The 23,330-nt window shown below is 36.7% G+C and overlaps 3 protein-coding genes across 6 annotated transcripts; 2 read left to right on the top strand and 1 right to left on the bottom strand.

Annotated features, from left to right (window-relative positions):
- Positions 1-98: 98 nt before the first annotated feature.
- Positions 99-4,532, top strand: LOC130960962 (pentatricopeptide repeat-containing protein At1g10910, chloroplastic). 2 transcript variants are annotated; one of them, XM_057886534.1, is made up of 11 exons: positions 99-445; positions 792-876; positions 965-1,026; positions 1,144-1,228; positions 1,480-1,782; positions 1,965-2,069; positions 2,291-2,390; positions 2,673-2,992; positions 3,323-3,499; positions 3,588-3,716; positions 4,036-4,532. In XM_057886534.1, the coding sequence occupies exons 1-11, from the start codon at positions 171-173 to the stop codon at positions 4,249-4,251; spliced, it is 1,857 nt and encodes a 618-aa protein (XP_057742517.1). In that variant the 5' UTR covers positions 99-170; the 3' UTR covers positions 4,252-4,532. The 2 variants fall into 2 exon arrangements, with proteins under 2 accessions (XP_057742517.1, XP_057742513.1); XM_057886530.1 differs by having other exon boundaries at positions 965-1,228.
- A 1,370-nt stretch (positions 4,533-5,902) lies between these two features.
- LOC130974597 (RNA-directed DNA methylation 4) lies at positions 5,903-8,808 on the top strand. 3 transcript variants are annotated; one of them, XM_057899595.1, is made up of 3 exons: positions 5,903-6,212; positions 6,318-6,388; positions 7,532-8,808. In XM_057899595.1, the coding sequence occupies exon 3, from the start codon at positions 7,554-7,556 to the stop codon at positions 8,616-8,618; it is 1,065 nt and encodes a 354-aa protein (XP_057755578.1). In that variant the 5' UTR covers positions 5,903-6,212; positions 6,318-6,388; positions 7,532-7,553; the 3' UTR covers positions 8,619-8,808. The 3 variants fall into 3 exon arrangements, with proteins under 3 accessions (XP_057755578.1, XP_057755472.1, XP_057755530.1); XM_057899489.1 differs by having other exon boundaries at positions 5,903-6,230; XM_057899547.1 differs by having other exon boundaries at positions 5,903-6,240.
- Positions 8,809-12,212: 3,404 nt separating this feature from the next.
- Positions 12,213-13,689, bottom strand: LOC130941732 (F-box/kelch-repeat protein At3g06240-like). The gene is made up of 2 exons (XM_057870313.1): positions 12,609-13,689; positions 12,213-12,508 (listed from the first exon to the last, which is right to left on the bottom strand). Exons 1-2 carry the CDS (start codon positions 13,629-13,631, stop codon positions 12,491-12,493), a joined length of 1,041 nt encoding a protein of 346 aa, XP_057726296.1. The 5' UTR covers positions 13,632-13,689; the 3' UTR covers positions 12,213-12,490.
- Between the last annotated feature and the right edge of the window lie 9,641 nt (positions 13,690-23,330).

The following is a 23,330-nucleotide window of genomic DNA, read 5'->3' as shown; positions in this document are numbered from 1 at the left end:
CAAAAAAACCGACACAAAACAAATCAACGAAGCATGCTTATGACTTGGTTGAGCATTGAGGACTTGATAAGCCCAATGAACAAATACACTGTCCTCTAATTCCAACGGTTCTTGGGGCATTTTTCTCAAACAGTTGGCAGACACAACTGAATGCTACTACGCTAACAGCTATGGAGATTCAGATATTTTCATTATCATCATCGGTGGTTCTTCCTTTTCCTTCCCAATCCGGGTTAGCGTTTCGCCCATTAACACAACCACCAAGAGCCACCACTTCCACCACCACCACCACCACTTCCACCACCACTCCACCACCTCATAGTAAAAGCTCTAGCTCCATCCGAGTAATGAAAATTCGAAAGGATTCCAACAATTCCTTCTCCGCAAGAAATTCCGCCAAACTTGAAATTCAGCAAGCTTCTCATTTGCCCTCTGCTCTTGCAAGGTTCTCTCTCTATACAGTTACTGTCACCTGTCATCCTTAGAAAGTTAGTTAGTTCGTTATTAAACAGTTTTAGTTAGGAATTACCTTCTTGAATAAATGCCCTATGCATTAGGATAACAAATATACAATAATTTCATAAAATAAAAATAATAAAAGTTTGTTATTTAAATGCATATACTTACTAACATGCATTTACATGATTGTTGTTATAGAATTCCACATTAAAAGAACTCCTGAAAGTAGCTTATGACAACTATTTTGAAGTATCAGTGCTTAGACTGGGATTTGAGTTTTTCATGTACATGACTATTTTTTTCATTCTGCGAAAATTTCTATTTCACCACAGGGTAGGAGAAATTTTGACAGTTAAGGACCTAAATGCCATTTTGCACCATTTCGGCAATGCAAACATATCCGAACACGCATCTCAGGTGCTTGTAAATCCTATTTCCCTGGATACACTTGTTTAGTTTCGGAATTAACTCGTAGATTGTGTGATTTTACTATATGCATTTGCAGCTATTTTCATGGATGCAAGAAAATGACAAGCTTGATGCATCATCTTACTCTCATTATATAAGGTTCATGGCAAGTAAATTCGATGTGGCTAAGATGTTGCAGCTGTACAGCAGCATTCAAGATGTATCAATCAAGAGCAATGTCTATGTGTGTAATTCTGTTCTTAGTTTTCTGGTCAGGAAGGGCAAGCTCGATACTTCTCTGAAACTGTTCCAGCAGATGAAAGAAGATGGTCTAGTCCCTGATGTTGTTACATATAGCACGGTATGTGATTATAAATCATATGAGAGAAATATTGTTTGGAAAACAATGAACTATATATCATTCATAGGTTATGCAAAAGGAGAGCACCATCAACACCCCAATCCTTAGTAATATCTTATTGATTCTCCTCCAGAACTCTTGACTCTTATTCTTTTGGAGTTCATGTCGGAACATATACCAATCCTAACTTTACATTATATATCTTCTTTTTCTTCTTTTATTGGATCTAATTGTATTGTTATCATCCTTAGCTTCTTTCAGGTTGCATTAAAGTTAATGACAGATATCCTAAAGCACTGGAGCTAATTCAGGAATTGCAACACAATGAACTGCAGATGGATGGAGTAATTTACGGGGCAATTCTAGCTGTGTGTGCTTCCAATAGTAAATTGGAAGAAGCAGAATACTATTTTAACAAGATGAAGAATGAAGGTCAAGCTCCAAATGTCTATCATTATAGCTCTTTGCTCAACGCGTATTCAGCATGTGGAAACTACAAAAAAGCTGATATGTTGGTTAAACAGATGAAATCTGAAGGGTTAGTACCAAACAAGGTTTGTTACGCATCTTGATGAGATGTATGTTTGCCACATTGGTGTTTCTATTTTCTGTTTTATATTTTTATTGCAAACAAAATCTTATATTTGTTTTCTATATGTTGCTTTTTAATATTCTGCTGAAAATAAAGAATTCAATAAATATGAATGACTAATGCCAATATAAAAAAGAAATGCAGGTCATTTTGACAACCTTACTAAAGGTTTATGTTAAAGGAGGATTGTTTGAGAAGTCCAGAGAATCATTAGCTGAACTAAAATCTTTGGGCTATGCTGAAGATGAGGTAAAAAAGACTTTCGAACTTAAAACAGGGAGCTGTTTGCTTTATTTGACTCTGACACATTACTAAATTATTTTATACAGTTTATCATTAATTAATTATATTACTTTGTCGATGACTAAAATTTATCATTGTTTCACAGGATTAATTTATATATACTTTTAAATTTTTGTTCTTTCTTCTATCTTGACTTATTTGACTAATCAATCTAAATTTATACATAGATGCCATACTGTATATTGATGGACGGCCTAGCTAAGGCAGGAGAATTTGAAGAAGCTAAACTAATTTTTGATGAAATGATTAAAAACAATGTCAAATCTGGTAAGTTTTCTTGTGGACTTTCTCGTTAACAGAAAGATTTATTTAGCATTAGATTAACTGGTGCCATGGGTTTTTAGGGACCAAAAAATGTACACAGATACATATGCAACATAGATCAATAAGACATCTAGAAATATTTTGAAATTCTGGAAATACATATGATACATATATTGTTTTACAACTCATAGCTGAGCTGTTTTCCTTTTTCATGTTTAGCTTCAGCTTTAATAACTATTTCTTCTATATCCTAGCAATTTATACTGATTTAATTTCGTTATGTAGATGGCTATGCTCACAGTATCATGATATCAGCATATTGCCGAGCCAAGCTTTTTCGGGAGGCAAAGCAGTTGGCAAATGATTTTGAAGCAACCTCGGACAAATACGACATAGTTATATTGAATTCAATGCTCTGTGCTTTCTGCAGAGCTGGTGAAATGGAAAGCGTAATGGAAACACTAAGAAAAATGGATAAAATGGCAATCAGTCCTGACTACAAAACCTTCAATATACTAATCAAATATTTCTGTAGGGAAAAGATGTATCCATTAGCTTTTCGAACAATGGAAGACATGATTAGTAAAGGTTATCAACCAACAGAGGTATGTATTTTGTTATCTGTGTATGATTGAACTTGTCTTTTAGTCAGTTTAAATCTGTCATTTCAATTTTTACGATAAAATCTTTTCTAATATAAACTCACATCTATGATATTTGCATCCTTGTCGACCAAATTTCACATTTTCGTAGCATAGACCTATTGTATGTTTCTGCTGTCTCGCCCAAATAGATTTATGTGTACAAGTTTATTATTCTACCAAAATGTGAATATGAATAACAGGGAGAAGGAAAGAGTTTCTGAAGATGAAGTTTAACATTAAAAAAAAGAAACAGGTTCTGCCATATAACGCCTTCCTTTTTTTTCTTTGTAGGAACTCTGTTCTACTTTAATATATCACCTTGGTCGAATCAAAGCTTATGTTGAGGCATTTTCCGTTTATAATATGTTGAAGTATAGCAAGAGAACGATGTGCAAGGCAACTCATGAGAAGATTCTGCACATTCTCCTAGCAGGAAATCTTTTGAAAGATGCCTATGTGGTAGTCAAGGTATAGTTATACCAGATTTTGGGAACACACAAATCTTAAATTTTCTTGTAGTATAGCAATTTTGTCTGACAAGACTTATTCACTTCAGGATAATGCAACCTACATTTCTCGCGCTGCCATCAGAAAATTTGCATGTGCATTCCTGAAGTCTGGTAACATCAACTTGATGAATGATGTTATGAAGACCCTCCAAGATAGTGGCTACAAGATTGATCAGGTATATCAAATTCAAATATCATCATTGAAATGTCAATTTATTTATGGGTTTATATCCGTGATTTAATTTGTGGCCAACCACGTCCATGTGATGTTAAGATGCAACCAATCATTTTGTGGTACGTGAAATTAACCTGTCATGTCATCATGCCACATAGCACTTATCGATTTGTCTTTCGAGTGTATCTTTCAAAGACTAATATGACTACAAAATCTCTCGAAAACCAATTTAAATGGATTATCTTTCAGGGATAAATTTGAGTATTAACTCATTGTTTCAACTTTTACTTCAAAACCAGTCATATATTTTTCTTGTGCAGGACTTATTTCAGATGGCTATATCGCGATATTTAGGTCATCCTGAAAAGAAGGACTTGCTTCTACACTTGCTGCAATGGATGCCAGGTCAAGGCTACGTGCTTGATTCATCAACAAGGAACCTAATCCTCAAGAATTCACACTTATTTGGTCGCCAACTTATTGCTGAGGTCTTGTCCAAGCAAAAGCTGATGTCAAAATCACACAAACCTCAATAGAATGGTCCATGTTACATTTATTTATGATGATCTATGATGAGATATCCAAAGCTAGATACTATCATCCATCATACACTGTAACAATTCAAATTCTTTTAGGGTTTAGGATCTATGTACAATAACCTATGAATGTGTATATAAAGTGATTTAACCAAATAGTAATAATGATATCCTTTTATGAAGGTATGTAAAAGGATCTCTATAATTCATGCCATATGTAGGAGGAATGGACCATGCAAAATGGATCTCCTTCGACTTGCTTTTTGTATTTTAATTATCAGGCATCCAAAGTTTATCGTTAAGAATATTGATTAATTTGGTTTGGTTTGGGAAAAAAAAAAAATTCATCAAGCAAACATAGGTCTTTTATCATTCTTTCTTCAATTTTTATAATCCAAACTTGAGAGGTTAAGAGTTTGTTTGGACAAATTTTTTTAGAAAGATCTCATTTTAAATATTATCTTTTTAAAAATAAAAGTTATTTTATGTTTGAATGTAAATTTATTTGTTTTAAAAAAAATATGCTTGCATGCAATATTAATAGATTTTATTTTATTTTTGAACAGTTTTTATGTCATAAAGAAATTTTTATTAGAAGATAAAGTTATAATTTTAAAAAAATATGTATTTTGCTTTTTGTAGTGAGTTTACTTTTCTTACACATATGTTTCCAAGTATATTAAAAAGTTTAAAAGGACCATTTAACTTAATAAATATATTTTTTAACAAAATAATTGCATTTTAAATTCCAAACAAGCTAAAAATGATGGTAACAAATAATATATATCATGTCAACATTTAACTTATTATATTATTATTATTAAAATATACAATTTTTAAAGTTGACTAGATCAAAATTAAAAGCAACTTTTTATATATACTATACCAAAATCAACTAAAAATAAATAAATAAATAAAAATTTAATTTTGATGTGCTTAATCTAAAGAAATTATTTTTTTTTAAGTGGTCAAGTTGTATTTTTTTATGAATAAATAATTATTTTGATGCGAGCTCGTGTCGCAGCAGTTCCGTGCATTCTCTTTTATGTTGTTCACCTAATGCCGGCCGTGCAGGCCCATCGCAGTCTCATCGTGCGTGGTAGACGTCCAACGCCATACATTGCTACATTTTTATACGTGCATAACCGTCACATGCACGAAAATAGAGTCCTACTTGGATGAACCATTTTGTGATGTCCAATCATCATTCATCAACGATAATTCTTCTTATTCACATCTAGTCACCAATGAATAATAAGTCGGATGTTCAGTTCGCTAGTATGCAAATGATTAGTCTAATACTTATGCGCCTGGTTTGATTAAGTAGTTACTAGTAACATATGTCGGATGTTCAATTCAATAGATATGCAGATAGTTATGTTAATTCTTAATTGGATGATTATTCTTTTTTATTCAGTTTACTCATGCACAGTTAACAATGGTTAAATGTTCAATTCACTAAGTATTCAAATGATTATCCTAATATTAGAGTTTAAAAGATAATTTAAGGTGGAGTATTTTTTTATTTTATTGAGCCAATTTTAAAACCTGTTATTTACAAAAGTCATTATCTACCCAAAAAAATCGTTTATTAAAATACTAATTTATGCTTGTATTCGGCTATAAAATTACAAATGTAACCAAACAACAAACAAAACCCGCCCCCTCCCCCACTTCTTCGCCGTCACCGTTTCCTATCAGCATTTTCCCCATTCCGGGGTCCACCTCCTCCGTCACCCGCTACTCCCAAACCCTGAATCACTCTCTCATTCACCGTTCACAGCGCCTCAATTCTCCATTCCATCACCCATTACTCATCACTCGTCACTTTTCTCTTCTCCTTCACAGCGTCCACAATTCTCAGCGCCTAAAGCTCTTGCTCCGCCGTCCTCGATTAACCGCGCCTGGAGTTCCGCCGTCCACAATTCACCGCGTCTCAAGCTCCGTGGTCTCTCCGTCTCGTGAGTTCTGCCACCAAAGTACCAAACCGTAATCAAAGCAAAATCCCATAATTCCTAATAACCGAAACGCAATGTATCAATTCCCTAATTCCTAATTTTTGCCAGGTCCGTCAATACGAAGAGTTAGAGAGAGATTGAGCTTGAGTTGGATCTTCTTGTCGAACACAACTACTCTGGTATTATTTTTCTTTTTGCTTTTTTTTTTTCTGAACAAAGCTAGTTGCTAGATAAAGTTGACAATGGCAACTATGTGCCATGTGTGTTTAAATTCCACTCATTCAAATAGGGTTGACAAAAATGCTTTACTCCTATGATTTAGGTTATTCAGGATATCAGATTTTAGAGTTCACAAAATTGCTCACAACCTGTTTGATAGAATGTCTCTTTGGTTTGCCCCTTATTTTAGAATAAACTCAAAACCTTGATACAACTATAGACATTATATAGCTAAAGCAAACGAATGATTTGTGCCCATTTTCGTTGTATATTGTTTAAGGCAAGGAGTGTAGTAGTATTCAGAAAATTTTGGTAGTGACATGTTCAATAGTCTCCAAAGAATGTTGGTATGCATTACTCTTCTCTTAGTGTGAAATATGGTTTAGTCTCTGGTTTTGAGCAAATGTAACTGGTTTTCCAGCTTGCCGCTTAAATGTTGTTTGTCTCCATCAACTAGAATATGCGCCTGCAGTTAAGCATATTCCAACTCAATTATATAGATCAACTTTCAAAAGAAGCTAAACAGTTCTTGCTGAACTGATTGCTAGCCTTAATACATTGCGTGCTATGTGCTATACTATATTTAGCTTTAAATAAAGTAGTAGTTCTGCATATATGACCTTAAAATTTCTGATCTCATACAATTGGATTATGAGAATACAATTGCGTTATGGGAACTTGGTAAAATGTCTTCACCCTTCAGCTTTACTTGCTGGAAATTTATTACTTTGAAACTTTTATGAATAATTTAACTTGCTTTAGTTTGGATGGAATTGAACAATGTTCTTTTTTTCCTTTTTTTCCGTTAATTGAACTATAAGTTTAATTTGGATTTAAGATTTAGTTTTCACTTTGATTATTGCATGCAGATCTTTTCTAGCAATACTATAATATAACTTTTTGGTTTGGGAAGGGTGGTGGACTGGTGGCTGTTATTACTTGTATTGTATTATATTGCTGCTGAATTTTATTCTCACCACGGGTTATGCCTCTGAAGTTACTCATTAAGTGCCAAAACTTGTTCAATATAGAGCTAGTCATGTTTTAGTTCATATACTAGGCTTTCTGGGGAAAGTCACTCTTCTCTGAACTTGTTGGAACAGACTGTGCAGGAACATAGCTACCATGGCTGAGAGCTCTTCGGTTGCACCGCCACTGAAGCCCGTCGTCGTTAGGGTCAAACGGAAACCCTCTCAATCCCCAGTTGATGCTTTCTGGCTGGAAATCAATGAGAGGCCATTGAAGCGCCCTCTTTTGGATTTTAGCAATCTGTCAATCTCTGATTCTGCCCAAAAAGTAGAATTTCGTAACAAGAAGGTTTTCATGCAACATGTGGAAACAATATGCAGCTCTGAAGTAGCCTTTGATGTCGTGCAATCTTTCATGGATCCTGGTTCGAGGGGTGCATCTGAATCTAAATCGAAAATTGAGGAGAGGAAGAAGAACTTCAAAATGGATAATAAGCAAGAGCAGTTGTTGCAAAAAGCTAAACAAGAAAAAGAGTCTTCAGCAAAAGATGCTCGCTTTGAACAAATATGGAAGAGCAGGAAGGGTGGCAAAACGGCAGAGCAAGAAAAATCACTACAAGAAATATGCCAGTTCTATGACATTGTTCGTGTTGATAGTGAAGAAAACTCTAAAGAGGTGCAACAGGAAGAGTTGTCGTTGGAGGATCAGAGACTCTTGTCTAGCTACCTCCCTTTACTGAGAGAGTTTATTCCTAATGCTGCTGAAGAGATTGAAGCTGACATGGTTGCTCAATCCAAACAAGAGGCTTATGTCTATGACTTCTATACTGTGAAGGATGAGACAGATGTAAATAATGTTGATGATTCTTCTTCATATTCCTATCCGCTAGTCCAAGTCAATGATGATGAGGAATATTATGATGGGCCAGATTATTCGGATTACGAGACTGATGATTCAAATGCTGAAGACAATCCGCTGAATGATTATCCAGAAGAGATTTCTGAAGAGGAGGATGAAGAGGTTAAAGACTCTGAGCACGAATCAGAAGAATGCGAGCATGAGAAGGATAGTGATGAAGATGAGGATCTAGAGCATGAGGGCCTTTCCAAAGATGATGGTGCTGATCCTCTATTTGATGAGGAATTTGATGATTATGATGGTGATAACACTTCTGATGCAGAAGATGTGGATAATGAAGATTGGAAATGGTCTCACCGATGAAGCTTGTTTGAATTTCTGTTAGAAAACCAGAACAGACATTGAAATTCACTCCAACATAACTTTGAGGAAAAACTCTCTGTTTGGATACTCAAAATTAATTTTGGTTCTCAATGTCAATGTCCGTTTAACTCAGAGCAAGAAATACTTGCTTTTAGTTTGAAGAAATTGCGTTCGATGTTTCAAATGTGAGTCATGTCTCAATTACTCATATTACAGATTCCTTTTTTAAAAACAGAAAATTAAACAGGTAATGCTCACCATACTGAACTGAACCAATTTGAATATAATCAAATTGGTTTGGTTCAGGTTTGGAGGGAAACATGTTGCAAATCCAGACCAATTAAATTTTAATCGATTGATCAGAACCAATTTGATAACACTCCTTGACTAATAGCGAATATTTAATAGTAAATAAAATACTAATTAATCCCAAATTATTTGAGTTTATTCATAGCAACGATTGAGAAACATGCTTTTCCTTTAAGAATAGATTCTATAAGAGAAACAAATAATAATAGTGTTGGAACAAAGTAGACTTTCTTTGTAGGATGCGGTTCTCCTATCTTATATAAGCTAGCAAGCACAAAACTACTACATAGATAAGGCCATTATTATCTCCTTCATTTCACATAGGAACAGTGCTGAACATCTTCAACCCACCCATCACTCACTCCTTTTCTATATTTGTTCTTTCATCCTTATTTAATTACATGGGAAACAATTCAAGTGTCGAGAGTAGCGAAGAGTTCTCATACGTTGTTCAAAAGGGTAGTTAAAACCTTGTATTATGACAGGATTCATTCAAGTAGAGAAGTTTTTCGCTATTCAAATATGTATTTTCCTCCCCCGTTTGAGGGAGGTTAAAGTTAAACTATATCGAGGGACGCTTATTTATACGGAGGTAAAAGCGAAAGAAAGGGTCTTGTCTTGGTTGAAAGGTTGCGGAATAATCTACCGGGGACAAAACCTTACGAAATCACATTGACACATTTTCTTGCTGTTTGCAGTGAAAAGATTGACATAGGCCTTTCGGCGACGGTGACCATTACAGATAACAGGTGGAGTGCTAGCTCTGACCTTGAGTTCAAGGGTCCATTCCAGCACCCTGCTTCTGCATTGTTTCATATGTTTGATGAGTTGAGGAAAAACAAATATCCACACTATTTGGCACCTAGGTGACTCCACTGTGAGCATCTATTGTCATCTGGAAGCCGCGAAAGCAACAATTCTACCGCGTCTTCCCCACTTGAACAGATAACAGGAAGGAGTTTTCTTAACAACACAGGAAACATTCAAGGAGATGGTAACGGTAATATATTAATCAAGAACTTTCTGTATAGAAGGTAGAGGAAATTTGTTATTGTGTCATTAATGGAATGTTGATTTAGACTGGAAAATTGTTGGAAGTGATGATGTTTTCGTTTTGGCGACTAAATACCCATTTTGGTCCTTGAGATTCACGCGATTACTTAATTTGGTCCCTGAAATTCAAAATTATCTATACTGGTCCTTTAGATTCAAGTTTAGGCACCAATGCGGTCCCTCGACTCTTTTCGATGATGACTAGGCAAACGGAGTGCTCAGATGACACCCTTCCTGCCACGTTGGATGATGGGTAAACAACGTCGTTTATCCTTGGCACCCAAACAAGTAAGAAATGTCGTCGTTTTGAATATAAAGGGAGAAGAAACGATGGAGACCCAAAATAAAGTATTCGTCTTCTTCTCTACCTCTACTATTCTTCGTTTCTAACTTGTTTGGACGCCAAAGGTAAACAATGTCGTTTACTCATCATCCAGCGTGGCAGAGAGGGTGTAATCTCAGCACTTCGTTTGCCTAGTCATCGTTGGAAAGAATTGAGGGACCATATTGATGCCCGGACTAGAATCTGGAGGACTAACATATGTAATTTTGAATTTCAGGGACCAAAATGAGTAATCGCGTGAATCTCAGGGACCAAAATGGGAATTTAGTCCGTTTTGGCATTGAATGAGGCCAAGAAGGACGTTTCTCTTTCATGAATCTAGCATGATACACAGTTCTGCTAAGGGTTTAGCACTGTATACATGATAAATAATCTTCAAAGTTTATTTCTAGCATGCCATATTTTATCTAAACAATAAATCTTATCACCAATTTACGTATATGTTTTTTAAATCTACCATAAAATAAACTATTTAAAATAATAAGAAAAACATTTTTCAACACACCACATAGCCAAACAGCGGCAGCTTCAATGTCGAGTAACTAATTTTGTGGCACTTTTAGACCCGCCACAAATTTACAAGTGCTGTCTAAGCTTTTTGATGCAATTTTTGGGGCAGTTTGTCCGCCAAAAGGTTTTTTGTTATTTTGCGGCAATTATAAACTGAAGCAACTTTGCATACTGCTTTCCGTGCTTATATCCACTTCTATATGTTTCTTGTAGGAGTAAAGCTAGAGGACCAGCAGAATTTATTATTTTTGACCAGCAATTAGCTAACAATATTTAAAAGTATGAGCTAAAAATACTGACTAAAAATAATAAATTCTGCTGACACTTGAGCTGTATTTGTACCTCCTCATTGATATTGGCATGATTTAAATTATCTTAGAAGCTTAGACTAAAACTGCATAGCAGTCAGATCAGTTCCCTCCATTAGTTTATCCAAACCACTTGTTTTGTTTTTTTCAATTATTATTGGACCACTTAATACACTCTTTCTGATAGCTAGATTCCTCTATAGATGTCCTACGGAGTGAGCCCAAAATTTTAAACATGGATTCATCATTCATCTGAAGCATGTAATCAGCATCTACGAGTTGCTTAATTATTCAATGCAATTTCTCTTAGATCCGCGTGGATCCGGTTAGAGTTGGAGAATATATGCAGCCACACTAGCTAGTGCTAAAGTGATCAAGGCATCAATCCACACAAGATATGCTTCATTATTATGCGATGCTTTTGTTATTTGGTTAACCTCGTACAAATATGACATGTCAAAAATGTCAAGACAAACGCACCATGTATGATAGTTTAGGATAACATTGTTTTGGGTAACCTTTTGGGCAAAGATTCATTTATCTCGACACCAAGATAAGCCAATCAATAGGGCACATGCTAAAATTATAGAACTCATTTGGTGTTTTAGTGTTTTTTTTTTCTTTTGACAAAAAATAGCTTTTCCACCTGAAGTTTTCGTCCAACCAAACATACCTTAAAGTTAGTTGTGTATTGGGTCTTATAGTTTTCTGCTAATCATATTTAATGCACTTTCAATGGTTAGTTCGTGTTCAAGAATGCATGAGGTATGCATGGAATAATGGCAGGGTTATTGCAGGTATGTTCGTTTTATGCTTCAAGAAGTAATCATTTATTCGCATATATATATATATATATATATATAGGACTCATGGGTGTTTCAGTTACATGGTTGGAGATAGGGCCAGAAATGTTCTGTTGCTCTCTTAATATGTAAGCTATTGAATCCATAGATATGGATAGCTTTTGGTCAAACTATATCCCTCTTCTTACACATACTAAGTGTAACTCTCCTTTTGTGATCATTTTTCCCTCTTTAATGTCTTTCCATTTTATTTTAGACTAAGGTTTAAAGTTGTAAAACATATTGTTACAATATCAAAAATACATTAGAAATTAAACATATTGTAATGACTGAATATCATCTATGATTTCATAGATCAATTGAAGATGAATATAAAAGCTAGTCATAAGAGAGCCTATCTATCTATATACTCACACTAACAGAATTGGTTAACAGATTTTGGACCCTATGGGATTCTCCATATAATAATAGAGTAGTTAATAACCATGACAGAGTAATATAATTTCTTCAAGGCTAAATCAAACAAGCATACCAGTGACATTGCTTTCAGTAATTCTCACAAACCTACAAGCAAAAATGTGCAGATTCTTCGAAAAACCTTGGCAGCAAGTAACAATAGAATGCATCATAATAAACAAGGCGATATCAAACTCTCAACATATACCTCCGAGGCTACGCGGCCGCCAAATTTCTCGATGCCAGCAGGCCTAAAACTGTCATCACTGAAATTATAGACAACAAACTTCTGCTCCATGTCCAACCACAGCTCCAATAGTATCTCATCATCTTCGTCGGAAATACAAATCGCCCTTGTAGCGCGCGGAACATTGAAATCGAATCCAAGGAATTCAGGATAATATATCAAATCAGGCACACACAACAGCTTAGTCCAAGACTCTGCAATTCCATAATCCTTCATGATCCAAACATCAGTGAAATGGCTACAGCATGAGAGAACACATAAACTGTTCTTGAAGACCTCTAATGTCAATTCAAACTCATCAGTATTGTTACCTCCGAAATCAGGAAGCGAAATTCGTCGATACGACTCCAATGCCAAATCGAGAGAAACAATGAACCGATTCTTATCCAACCAATTAAGTATGCCGCTCACGAATCTTCCAGGACAACACGCAGTGCTGCTGAGAGGAAAGTGCTGAATCCTTCTCCACGAATCAGATCCCAAAGTATGAACCCTAGAGTCGAATTCATGATTCTTAATGTAAAGAACAACCACCACCTTGTAACTGTGAGTCACGTGATCGTAGCCGAATCCCGAGGTAACGACGGAGAAGCGTTGATCTTCCAACGACGGCAAGTTTCTGAACTTTCCGGTGGACGGATTCCAGAGAAGGAGATTTCTGGAAACGGTGAAGAGACAGAGGAGGCCGTTACAGGATCCGACTATGGAGTGGTGGAAGTGGGAGCCGGGGACAGCGGACGGGAAGAGGCGAGTTGCGGCGGCGGAGGTGGAGGCGAAGGCGGAGGAGAGAGAGTAATCGGTGAAATAAGGATCAGCGGGGCGCGTGAAGATGAGGCGGCGGGTGGAGGTTGCATGGAGATGGTTGAGGGCGAAAGAGGGATCGGTGATGAGGGAATTCCATGACTTGCATACGGAACGGAATCGGAGGATGGTGGTGAGTGGGAGACGAGTGAGGATTTCGATTATGAGCTCGAATGGAAGCATGAGTAGTACGCAGAGTGTTGCATGTGCTTTCACGACGCCATTTCTGCGTATCAGTGAATATCACTCAGTTGTTGTTAGGTGAAGTTGCTAGTTCAAATTCATCACATCATTACCAACTTTACTTCACTGTATAGGTGAGTTTTCACTTTCACTTTTCACTATATGGCTGATTATTTGTGATTATAAAATTAAGTGTCCAAGCTCATTTTAAGATGAAAATTCAGGTGAAATTGACCTTATATGAATTTGATATTTCTTAGACGTCAGATAAAAATTTAGTCAAATTAGTCAAATTATTTAATAATTCTAAAGTATCAACTTCACCTAAAATTGACTGCACTTTAATTTCTACCTTATTTTAAACCAAAATTTTAATTAAAGTCTCTTCTTAGTATATATATTGTTGCTGCTATTTCTTTTTATTTCTCTTCTTTTATTATTTTTTTATGCATTTTTTTAAAGGTCGTTATTAGTGTTGTGGTTATCGTTGCCACTAATTCTTCTTCTTTTCTTTTTTTTTTCTATTCTTTTTTATTGTTATTATCAAAATTATTGCCATCATCTTCTTTTACATCTTCTCTTTTTTTATGGGCGTAATTGTTGCCTTTTTTAAACACAAATTTTAAGATCAGAAGTATTAACGATAAAAAAAACCAATTGTATCTCTAAATTTAGTAAAAATTAATAAAAAAATCACAATTTATTTATCCTGATACACATTAAAAACAAAATTAAATCAAATAATTTTACTAATAATCTTTTATCTTTTGATTTTTCATCTATTTAAATTTTTTTCTTTCATATTTTGAAAGGCAGGGGTTATTCGCTTTAAAATAATTGTTTAATTTTCTTTTGTTGTGACTAGGAAAGGATAAGAACGAATGTCCATTTAATGGGCAAACCATTTTTTACGTTGAAGAGAACAAGTTCTTAGGATGAAGAAAATAAATATAGTTTGAAAAGTAAACTTCTCTTTGCCTATAAAAGCATGATCTAAGGCAAGAGAATACACAACACGTTATCAACACGAAGTTCTAACAAAATTTTAGGAAGACTCCAGGTAACAAATTTTTTGTTATGTTGAAGTTCTCTCATCTTGAATTTAATGCTCTTTATATATTTGGAAATAATTATTTATCATGGATATTAGATGTTAAAATCCATCTTGATTCAATGGATCTTGGAGATACCATTGAGGTTGAAAATAATACGTCCCAGAAGGATAAAGCCAAAGCCATTATTTTCCTTTGTTGTCATCTTGACGTATGATTGAAAAATGAATATCCCACATTAAAAGATCTTACAGATCTGTGGAAAAACCTTGAAAGGTACAATCATAAAAGACGGTGATACTTCCTCAAACCCGATATGTTAGAGAAAATTTTCTCGACCTTCCATGTCTCGAATGTGCTCCTGCAGTAGCAGTATCGAGAAAAAGAATTTAAAAAATATTCTGAGTTAATTTCTTGCCTTCTTGTTGCTGAACGCAAAAATGAGTTGTTATTGAAAAATCATGAAGCGCGCCCAGCTGGCGCTGCCCCATTTCCTGAAGTAAATGTGGCAAATTACCCCAAAAGAGGTAAATGGAAAGGTTTTAATAATAAGAAAAATTATGGAAGGAAAAAGAATTATGTTCAAAAGAGAGGATCTCACCAGAAGTGTGATAAAGAAAGGAATATCGGGCAGAATAAATTAACAGGGGATAAGTGTTTCTATTGTGGTGGAAAGGGCCATTGGTCTCGTACATGTCGTACCCCAAGGCACCTAATCGATCTTTATCAGGCATCTTTGAAAAAGGGCGACAAAGGAAAGGAAACAAATTTTGTTTCAAATGATGCTGAGAACTCCACCACTCATTATGATGTATCTGATTTCTTTGAGAATCCTGAAGGAAATATTGGTCATTTGATTAATGATGGAATAGTTTAATATGTGGGATTGTGATGTATCTATGTAAATAAATAATGTAAAAAACTTATTGTTAAGTTTTATTTTCTATGTATTTAAGTTTCAAATGTAATGTACATAAATAATGAAATATTAATGTTTATGAATTTTGAAATTATTAAATGTGTCAAATTTTAAAATAAAATTTTAGTATATGACATTATTTTATGTACAGTGTTTCTTAGAAAAATAATTCTGATCAAGTATTCAATTTAACTGTGCATACTACTCATTTTATTATTATTTGTTTTTGAAGAGAATGGCAAGGATATGTAATGGAGATGTATGCCTTGCGGATAGTGCAAGTTCGCACACTATTCTCAAAAGTGATATATATTTTACCCATCTTGTGCCAAAAGAGGAATATGTTAATACTATTATTGGCTCAGGCAATGTGATAGAAGGCTTCGGAAGAGCTATAATTTTGTTTTCCGGAGGAACAAAATTCATAATAAATAATGCACTGTTGTCTACCAAGTCTCGAAGAAACTTGTTGAGCTTTAAAGATATTCGCCGAAATGGATATCATATTGAGACTATGAATGAGGAAAATCATGAGTATTTATGTATCACAACTCATGATTCAAATAAAAAAGTTATATTAGAAAAATTCCCTCACTTTTATCTAGGTTGTATTATACCAAGATTAGTGCAATTGAATCACATGCCACTGTAAACCAGAAGTTTACTAGCCCAAATGAATTCATAACTTGGCACAATCGATTGGGTCATCCGGGAACAACCATGATGAGGAGAATTATTGAAAACTCTCATGGACATTCACTAAAGAACCAGAAGATTCTTAAAACTAGTGAATTTTGTTGTGCTGCATGTTCTCAGGAAAAGTTAATTTTAAGGCCATCACCAGTAAAGGTTGGATTTGAGTCCCCTGAATTCCTAGAAAGGATTCAAGGTGATATATGTGGATCTATTCATCCACCATGTGGATCTTTTAGATATTTTATGGTCCTAATAGACGCATCTTCGAGATGGTCACATGTGTGCTTATTATCTTCTTGCAACCTGGCGTTTGCGAGATTATTGGCTCAAATTATTCGATTAAAAGCACAATTTCCAGAAAATCCAATCAAAGCAATTCGTCTTGATAATGCTGGTGAATTTACTTCCCAAGCTTTTGATGCTTATTGTATGGCTAATGGAATAAGTGTTGAACATCCAGTAGCTTATGTTCACACACAAAATGGGTTAGCAGAATCACTTATTAAGCGCCTTCAATTAATTGCTAGACCCTTGCTTATGAGAACAAATCTCCCAACCTCGGTTTGGGGGCATGCTGTTTTACATGCTGCAGCACTTATTCGTTTGAGGCCAACGAGTTATCATCAGTTCTCTACTATGCAATTAGCTTTTGGCCAGCAGCCAAATGTTTCCCATTTAAGAATATTTGGGTGTGCAATATATGTTCCCATTGCACCACATAATCGCACCAAAATGGGACCCCAAAGAAAATTGGAGATATATGTTGGATATGATTCTCCCTCTATAGTGAGGTATCTTGAGATACAAACTGGAGATGTATTTAAAGCCCGGTTTGCGGATTGTCATTTTGATGAATCAAAATTTTCAACATTAGGGGGAGAGAATAAGCTTCCTGAAAAGGAACTTAACTGGAATGCATCATCGTTGATGCATTTAGATCCTCGATCAGGGCAATGTGAACTGGAAGTTTAAAAGATTATACATTTGCAAAGAATAGCAAATGAATTGCCTGATGCATTTTCTGATACAAAGAGGATAACCAAATCTTATATACCAGCGGAAAATGTTCCAATTCGAATTGATGTCCCAGTAGGACAAGTAGCCACTGAAGCAAATTCACGCCAGAAGCGTGGCAGGCCTGTCGGTTCCAAAGACAAAAATCCTCGAAAGAGAAAAGAGGTAAATAATATTCCTATTGAAAAAGACATAGTAGAGACACCTGCAGTTGTCCAAAATTCTGATATAATGCCAGAAGACGTTCAGGTACCTGAAAATTGTGAAAATAACAATATCTCAATAAATTATATCTTTACAGGAGAGAAATGGGACCGAAATAAGACAATTGTCAATGAAATATTTGCATATAATGTGGCATTAAATATCATGCATGAAAGTAAGGATCTTGAGCCAAGATCAGTCGAAGAATATCGACAAAGGAATGATTGGCCAAAATGGAAAGAAGTCATGAAGGCTGAATTAGACTCACTTGCAAAACGTGAAGTCTTTGGACCTGTAGTCCGTACACCTGAAGATGTAAAACCTGTTGGATATAAGTGGGTATTTGTGAGAAAACGAAATGAGAAAAATGAAGTTGTGCGCTATAAAGCCCGACTTGTGGCACAAGGTTTTTCACAAAGGCCCGGTATAGATTATGAAGAAACGTATTCCCCTGTAGTGGATGCGATAACATTGCGTTGTTTGGTCAGTTTAGTTGCATATCATAAACTGCATATGCATTTAATGGATGTGGTAACAGCCTATTTATACGGCTCGTTAGATCGGGATATCTATATGAAAGTCCCTGAAGGACTAAAGATATCTAAACCATCCAATAAATATTCGTAAGGGTTATACTCAGTCAAATTGCAAAGATCTTTATATGGTCTAAAGCAATCTGGACGAATGTGGTATAATCATCTTACTGAGTATCTGGCCAAAAATGGATTCAAGAATGATGATATCTAACCATGTGTTTTCATAAAGAAAACTACATCTGGGTTCATTATAATTGCTGTGTACGTTGATGATTTAAATATCATTGGGACTCCTGAAGAGATTACAACAATTATAAAAACTCTAAAAGAAGAGTTTGAAATGAAAGATCTTGGAAAGACTAAGTTTTGTCTCGGCCTGCAGATCGAGCATATAAAAAGTGGGATCTTTATTCATCAAACAATATACACAGAAAAGATCTTGAAAAGATTTTATATGGATAAGTCACATCCATTAAGTACCCCAATGATCATAAGATCTTTGGATGTGGAAAAGGATCAATTCTGTCCTAAAGAAGAGAATGAAGATATCCTTGGTCCTGAAGTACCATATCTTAGTACCATTGGAGCGCTAATGTATCTTGCTAATAATACGCGACCTGACATATCATTTGCTGTGAATTTACTAGCAAGATATAGTTCCTCTCCAACCATAAGACATTGGAGTGGAATCAAACAAATCTTTCGATATCTTCATGGGACGGTTGATATGGGTTTGTTTTATCCCTATGGATCCAAGTCACAATTAGTTGGCTATGCAGATGCTAGATACTTTTCTGATCCACATAAAGGGAGATCTCAAACAAGATACCTATTTACATATGGTGAAACAGCTATATCATGGAGGTCCACGAAATAGACGATTGCTGCAACATCCTCTAATCATGCCGAAATACTGGCGATTCATGAAGCTAGTCGTGAATGTTTTTGGCTGAGGAGTCTGATTCAATATATTATGTCATCATATGGACTGATTGATCATAAGATAGCTCCAACTGTCCTGTTTGAAGATAATGCAGCATGTATTGCTCAACTTAAAGGCGGATACATCAAAGATCCGCTCAAGTGACAATCTGGCAGATTTATTCACAAAGTCACTTCTAAAATCCTCCTTTAAAAGATTGGTACATGAGATTGGGATGTGCCGATTTCGAGATATTAAATGATGTCGACAAGAGGGGGAGACTGTACTCTTTTTCCTTTGGTCAGGTTTTTTTCCCATTGGGTTTTTCTTGACAAGGTTTTTAATGAGGCAGTCCCCATCACAAAGAATTTTGTACTCTTTTTCCTTCACTAAAGTTTTTTTTTCCCATTGGATTTTTCTTTAGTAAGGTTTTAACGAGGCATAATCCTGAATGGACATCCAAGGGGGAGTGTTGTGACTAGGAAAGGATAATAATGGATGTCCATTTAATGGGCAACTCATTTTCTATGTTGAAGAGAACAAGTTCTTAGGATGAAGAAAATAAATGTAGTTTGAAAAGTAAACTCTTTGCCTATAAAAACATGATCTGAGGCAAGAAAATACACAACAGTTTTCACGTTTGTCCCCGTTAATAATAATAATAATAATAATAATCAGCTCCCAAAAGAGGAGAGTTAGAAAACCAAATTTGTAAATTTAAGAAGCATTTAAAGTATTTGAATAATGCTAATTGTTACGGTGGATAACCGGAGATTGATGGGCTGGATGGAGTTGGTTTGCCCAAACGTATGAAGGAGGAGGCTTTGAAGTGGGTCTGCAACTCGGGGGCCTCCGTCCGACTTGTGCTCGTGAAAGAATGGGGGGTGGTACCTGCAAAGACACTTCGATGCCTAAGTTAGCAAGAGTGTGAGCAGATCTAGAGAGTATTGGGACTTAGAGATACCTGAGGGGTGTCAGTGTATTTATAGTGGTGAACCAATAACCACCGTTGGAGTAGTGCCACCTTTTTAGGGTGTTAACCGTCCCATTATCTTAGGGAGGTTAGGATATGGCTCTTGGAAGTGGTTAGAGAGATTCTAGGGGCAGTTACTCATTTGAATGAGTGTTGATCTGCCAGGTAACCCTCGTGCCCGACTTCTTTGGAGCAAGTCGTGGTGAGAACCGACTTCATAGGACGAAGGTTGGTATTGGGTGAGGCTCAATCCGTGGGATTAGGCCTTTTGTTTGGACCTGGGCCTTTACTATTGGGCCAGGGTATGAACAGTGCCCCTACTCGAGCCCAATTTTCTTTTCAAGATTTGGGCTCGAGTATTCTACTCGGGGTCGTTGACCGACGTGATGGTCTGAAACCGACGTGACTTGTCGTAGCCTTTTGGCTCTGACAGTTACGTCTAATCAAGTGTCGTGTCCGTTAGGGATGTGCGTAGGGATTGATGATCTTTGATAACGGTGCATTCTCATTAATGACTGCCCCGCTTTTACCATTGTGCCCCTAACGTGCTTATAAATACTTTCTCTCTCTTTCATTGTTTCGTTTCTGCGATTTTTCGAATCTCCTCTTCATTGGTTCGTGTTGCACTCTTGTGTTTCGAAGACTTTCGCTTCTTCCAATCTTCATTTTCAGATAAAGGTTAGCTTTTTCTTCTTCTGTAACATGTCTTATATTTGCATGCTTTTATTTTGTAGATAGATAGGTTGGCTTGTAGACTTTAGTTCCATATTCCCTCCCTTTAGAGACCGTGTTTTTGATTTTCCTTTTCTTTTCCTTTGTAGGTTTTTGTCACCCTTTTTAAGAAAAGAAATGGCTTCCGTAGATGTTCTTTCTCAGTGGGTTGATGTCACGGTCCTAGGGGAGGAACCTTTGGTCGATACCGAGTTTATCACCCATCTTCGTACATGCCACAGGATTTGTACCTCTGAGGAAGACGAGTCGAAGTATGAATTGGTGGTCCCGGGTCCAGAAGACCGGGTTTGTTTCGGGAGGGCCAATGAGGCGGCCCCTCATTTTTTCTTTATGTATGAGTGTATGATCACCCGTTTGGGGGTTTTTCTTCCTTTTTCAAATTTCGAGATGTCCGTTTTGCATCACTGTCGAGTTGCCCCTACTCAGCTTCACCCAAACTCTTGGGGTTTTTTGAAAATTTATCAATTTATTAGCCAGGCTTTGGAGTTCCTGACCTCTTTGAAGATTTTTTTCTATCTTTTCCATATGACCAAACCCTTCAGTGGGCTAAACAATAAGCAACAGTGGGTGTCTTTCCGAGCCATACAAGGTCGGAGAATTTTCACCCTTTTTGACGAATCCTTCCATGCCTTTAAAATTATTTTTTCAAAGTGCAAGCTGTAGAGGGTTACCACCCCTTTTTTTTGGATGATAATTCTTCTCCCTGCTTTCCTTTATACTGGCTGGAGGCCTCCCCCTGCGAGAAATATGGTCTGGACGACCTGGATGAGGTAGAAGCGGCCATTGTGGGGTTCCTCCGAGAAGCGTGGGGGAGGGCCCCATATTTGGACACTAAAAAGTTTCTCCAGGGGTCTCCGACCTTTGTCTAGGCACAGCTAGGTAGCTTTCATTTGTTTGTTAGATTTTCGACTTGTCTGATTAACTTTTCTGACTTGTCTTAATCTATTATCTATTGTTTTTTCAGAGATGGCGAAAACAAATGCTCAGGAGTCTTATCAGAGGGTCCAGGAGGCCAAAGCAAGGTCCCGCGCCAGGAATGGTGGCGCCAGGGCGGTTATCTCTCCTTCTCCTCCTCCTCGGAACGTTGGGACTCCTTCCCAGCCCATTGTGATTTCTTCTTCGGTTTCCTCTCAGCCGCCCCCCTCCGCCCGACCTTCTCCTGAACCAGAGAAGAAGAAGCGCAAGACCTTAGAGTCTGGCTCTTTCGAGGTTAAGGCGGATGCTCTTGCATTCGTCCGAAAGAACATCTACCCCCATGTTCGCATAAGCATGGATGATGTTTCTATTCGGAGCCACCTTTCTACTCTGGTTGAGGAGAGTCTCAAGGCGGCAGGAGTTTGTGGCAAACTCTTAGATATTTTTGAGAAGGCTCCACTCAGTTCTTTGGGAATGACCTCGAGGGTCGAAGAGCTGGAAGGGAGGCTTCTTATGTTTCAAGAGCATGAGAGGGAGTTGAAGGAGGAAGTCGCCAAGTTGAAGGAGGAGAGAGATAACCTCGGGGAAAAGGAGAGGAAGTTGCAAGCCCAATGCAACATGGAGGTGGACTTGAGGAAAACAGCGCAGGCCAGCTATCAAAGTTTATTTGAAGATCTTGTGTCTGTGAAGAATGATCTGTTGAATTCTTGGAAGGCCTATACCGAGTTGGAGGACTCTATTGCTGATGGCGCCGAGGAGGCTTGGAGGATTTTTAAGGAGCAGGTCGGAGTCATTGCTCCTGACTTGGACCTTTCTCCTTTAGATCCGGACAAAGTCGTCATTGATGGTGTCATTGTGGATCCTCCTGCCCCCATAATCGTTTCCGAGTCAGAATTGAAGACTCGGGGGCAGAGGATCATTGAGTCTCCTCCTCGCCTTAAGGACGCTTCGAGCTCTTCTACCGTTCCTCCGACTTCCTCTTCATCTCCTATGGATGCCTCTCTTCCCGATCCTGGTGGCGCTCTTCCTAACTCTGGTGGTGGTGATCCGTCTACTCCTTTGAAAAAATGATTGGCTATATGGGGGCTCGGCCTGTGGGTCCCCTCTTTTAAACTTTTTATATTTGGTGGTGTTGATTGACATTTCCTTTGGCCTTTCAAGGCTTTAAACAAAAAATATTTATAAATACCCTTTTTTGGATAAGGGTTTAAGTTACCTTTGCGTGCATGCTTTTCTGCTTTGATATTTTAGGAAGTCTTTTTTGACCTTTTCCTGAAAACCTTTTGTTCGACTTGTCTGCTCTTCTGAGATTTTTTGCTTTAAGAACCTAGGACAGTCTTTTCAATAGTTTTTCGATCTCTTTTTCACTTATTCCTCTATACTCAACTCTGTGATTTTATTGAGTTTTTATGACTTAGGTTATTTTTGTGATGCGCTTTTTCTTCTACTCGATTTTTCATTTCGACTTATGGGTCGGAGTGTTTTCGAGTTTCTTACGATCAACTTTTATAACCTCTTTACACCGACTTGTACCTTGTCGTTTTATCCTGACGACCATCTAGGTCGGTTCATGGGATTTTTATGTTTTGTCGAGCTTAAGTCGGCGCGTTTCGTAGAAAGAAAAAGGAAACAAGAAGGAATTTATAAGAGATATTTGTAAAATAAAAAGATCTTTATTTATTGGGGGGATACCTTATTGCTACTAAGGGTTTTTGATAGCCTATTTCCCTTAGCCT

The sequence above is a fragment of the Arachis stenosperma genome, chromosome 1, assembly GCF_014773155.1.
Source record: "Arachis stenosperma cultivar V10309 chromosome 1, arast.V10309.gnm1.PFL2, whole genome shotgun sequence".
Taxonomy (NCBI): Eukaryota; Viridiplantae; Streptophyta; class Magnoliopsida; order Fabales; family Fabaceae; genus Arachis; species Arachis stenosperma.
This window is presented reverse-complemented; position numbering and strand designations above follow the sequence as displayed.

Excerpts from the sequence above, each read along its gene's own strand:
- LOC130960962 (XM_057886530.1), top strand. The coding sequence starts at position 171 with ATGGAGATTCAGATATTTTCATTATCATCATCGGTGGTTCTTCCTTTT. Across the intron at positions 2,993-3,322 it reads AAGGTTATCAACCAACAGAG|GAACTCTGTTCTACTTTAAT; the intron begins GTATGTATTTTG and ends TTTTCTTTGTAG. Across the intron at positions 3,500-3,587 it reads ATGCCTATGTGGTAGTCAAG|GATAATGCAACCTACATTTC; the intron begins GTATAGTTATAC and ends TATTCACTTCAG.
- LOC130974597 (XM_057899595.1), top strand. The coding sequence starts at position 7,554 with ATGGCTGAGAGCTCTTCGGTTGCACCGCCACTGAAGCCCGTCGTCGTT.
- LOC130941732 (XM_057870313.1), bottom strand. The coding sequence starts at position 13,631 with ATGCTTCCATTCGAGCTCATAATCGAAATCCTCACTCGTCTCCCACTC.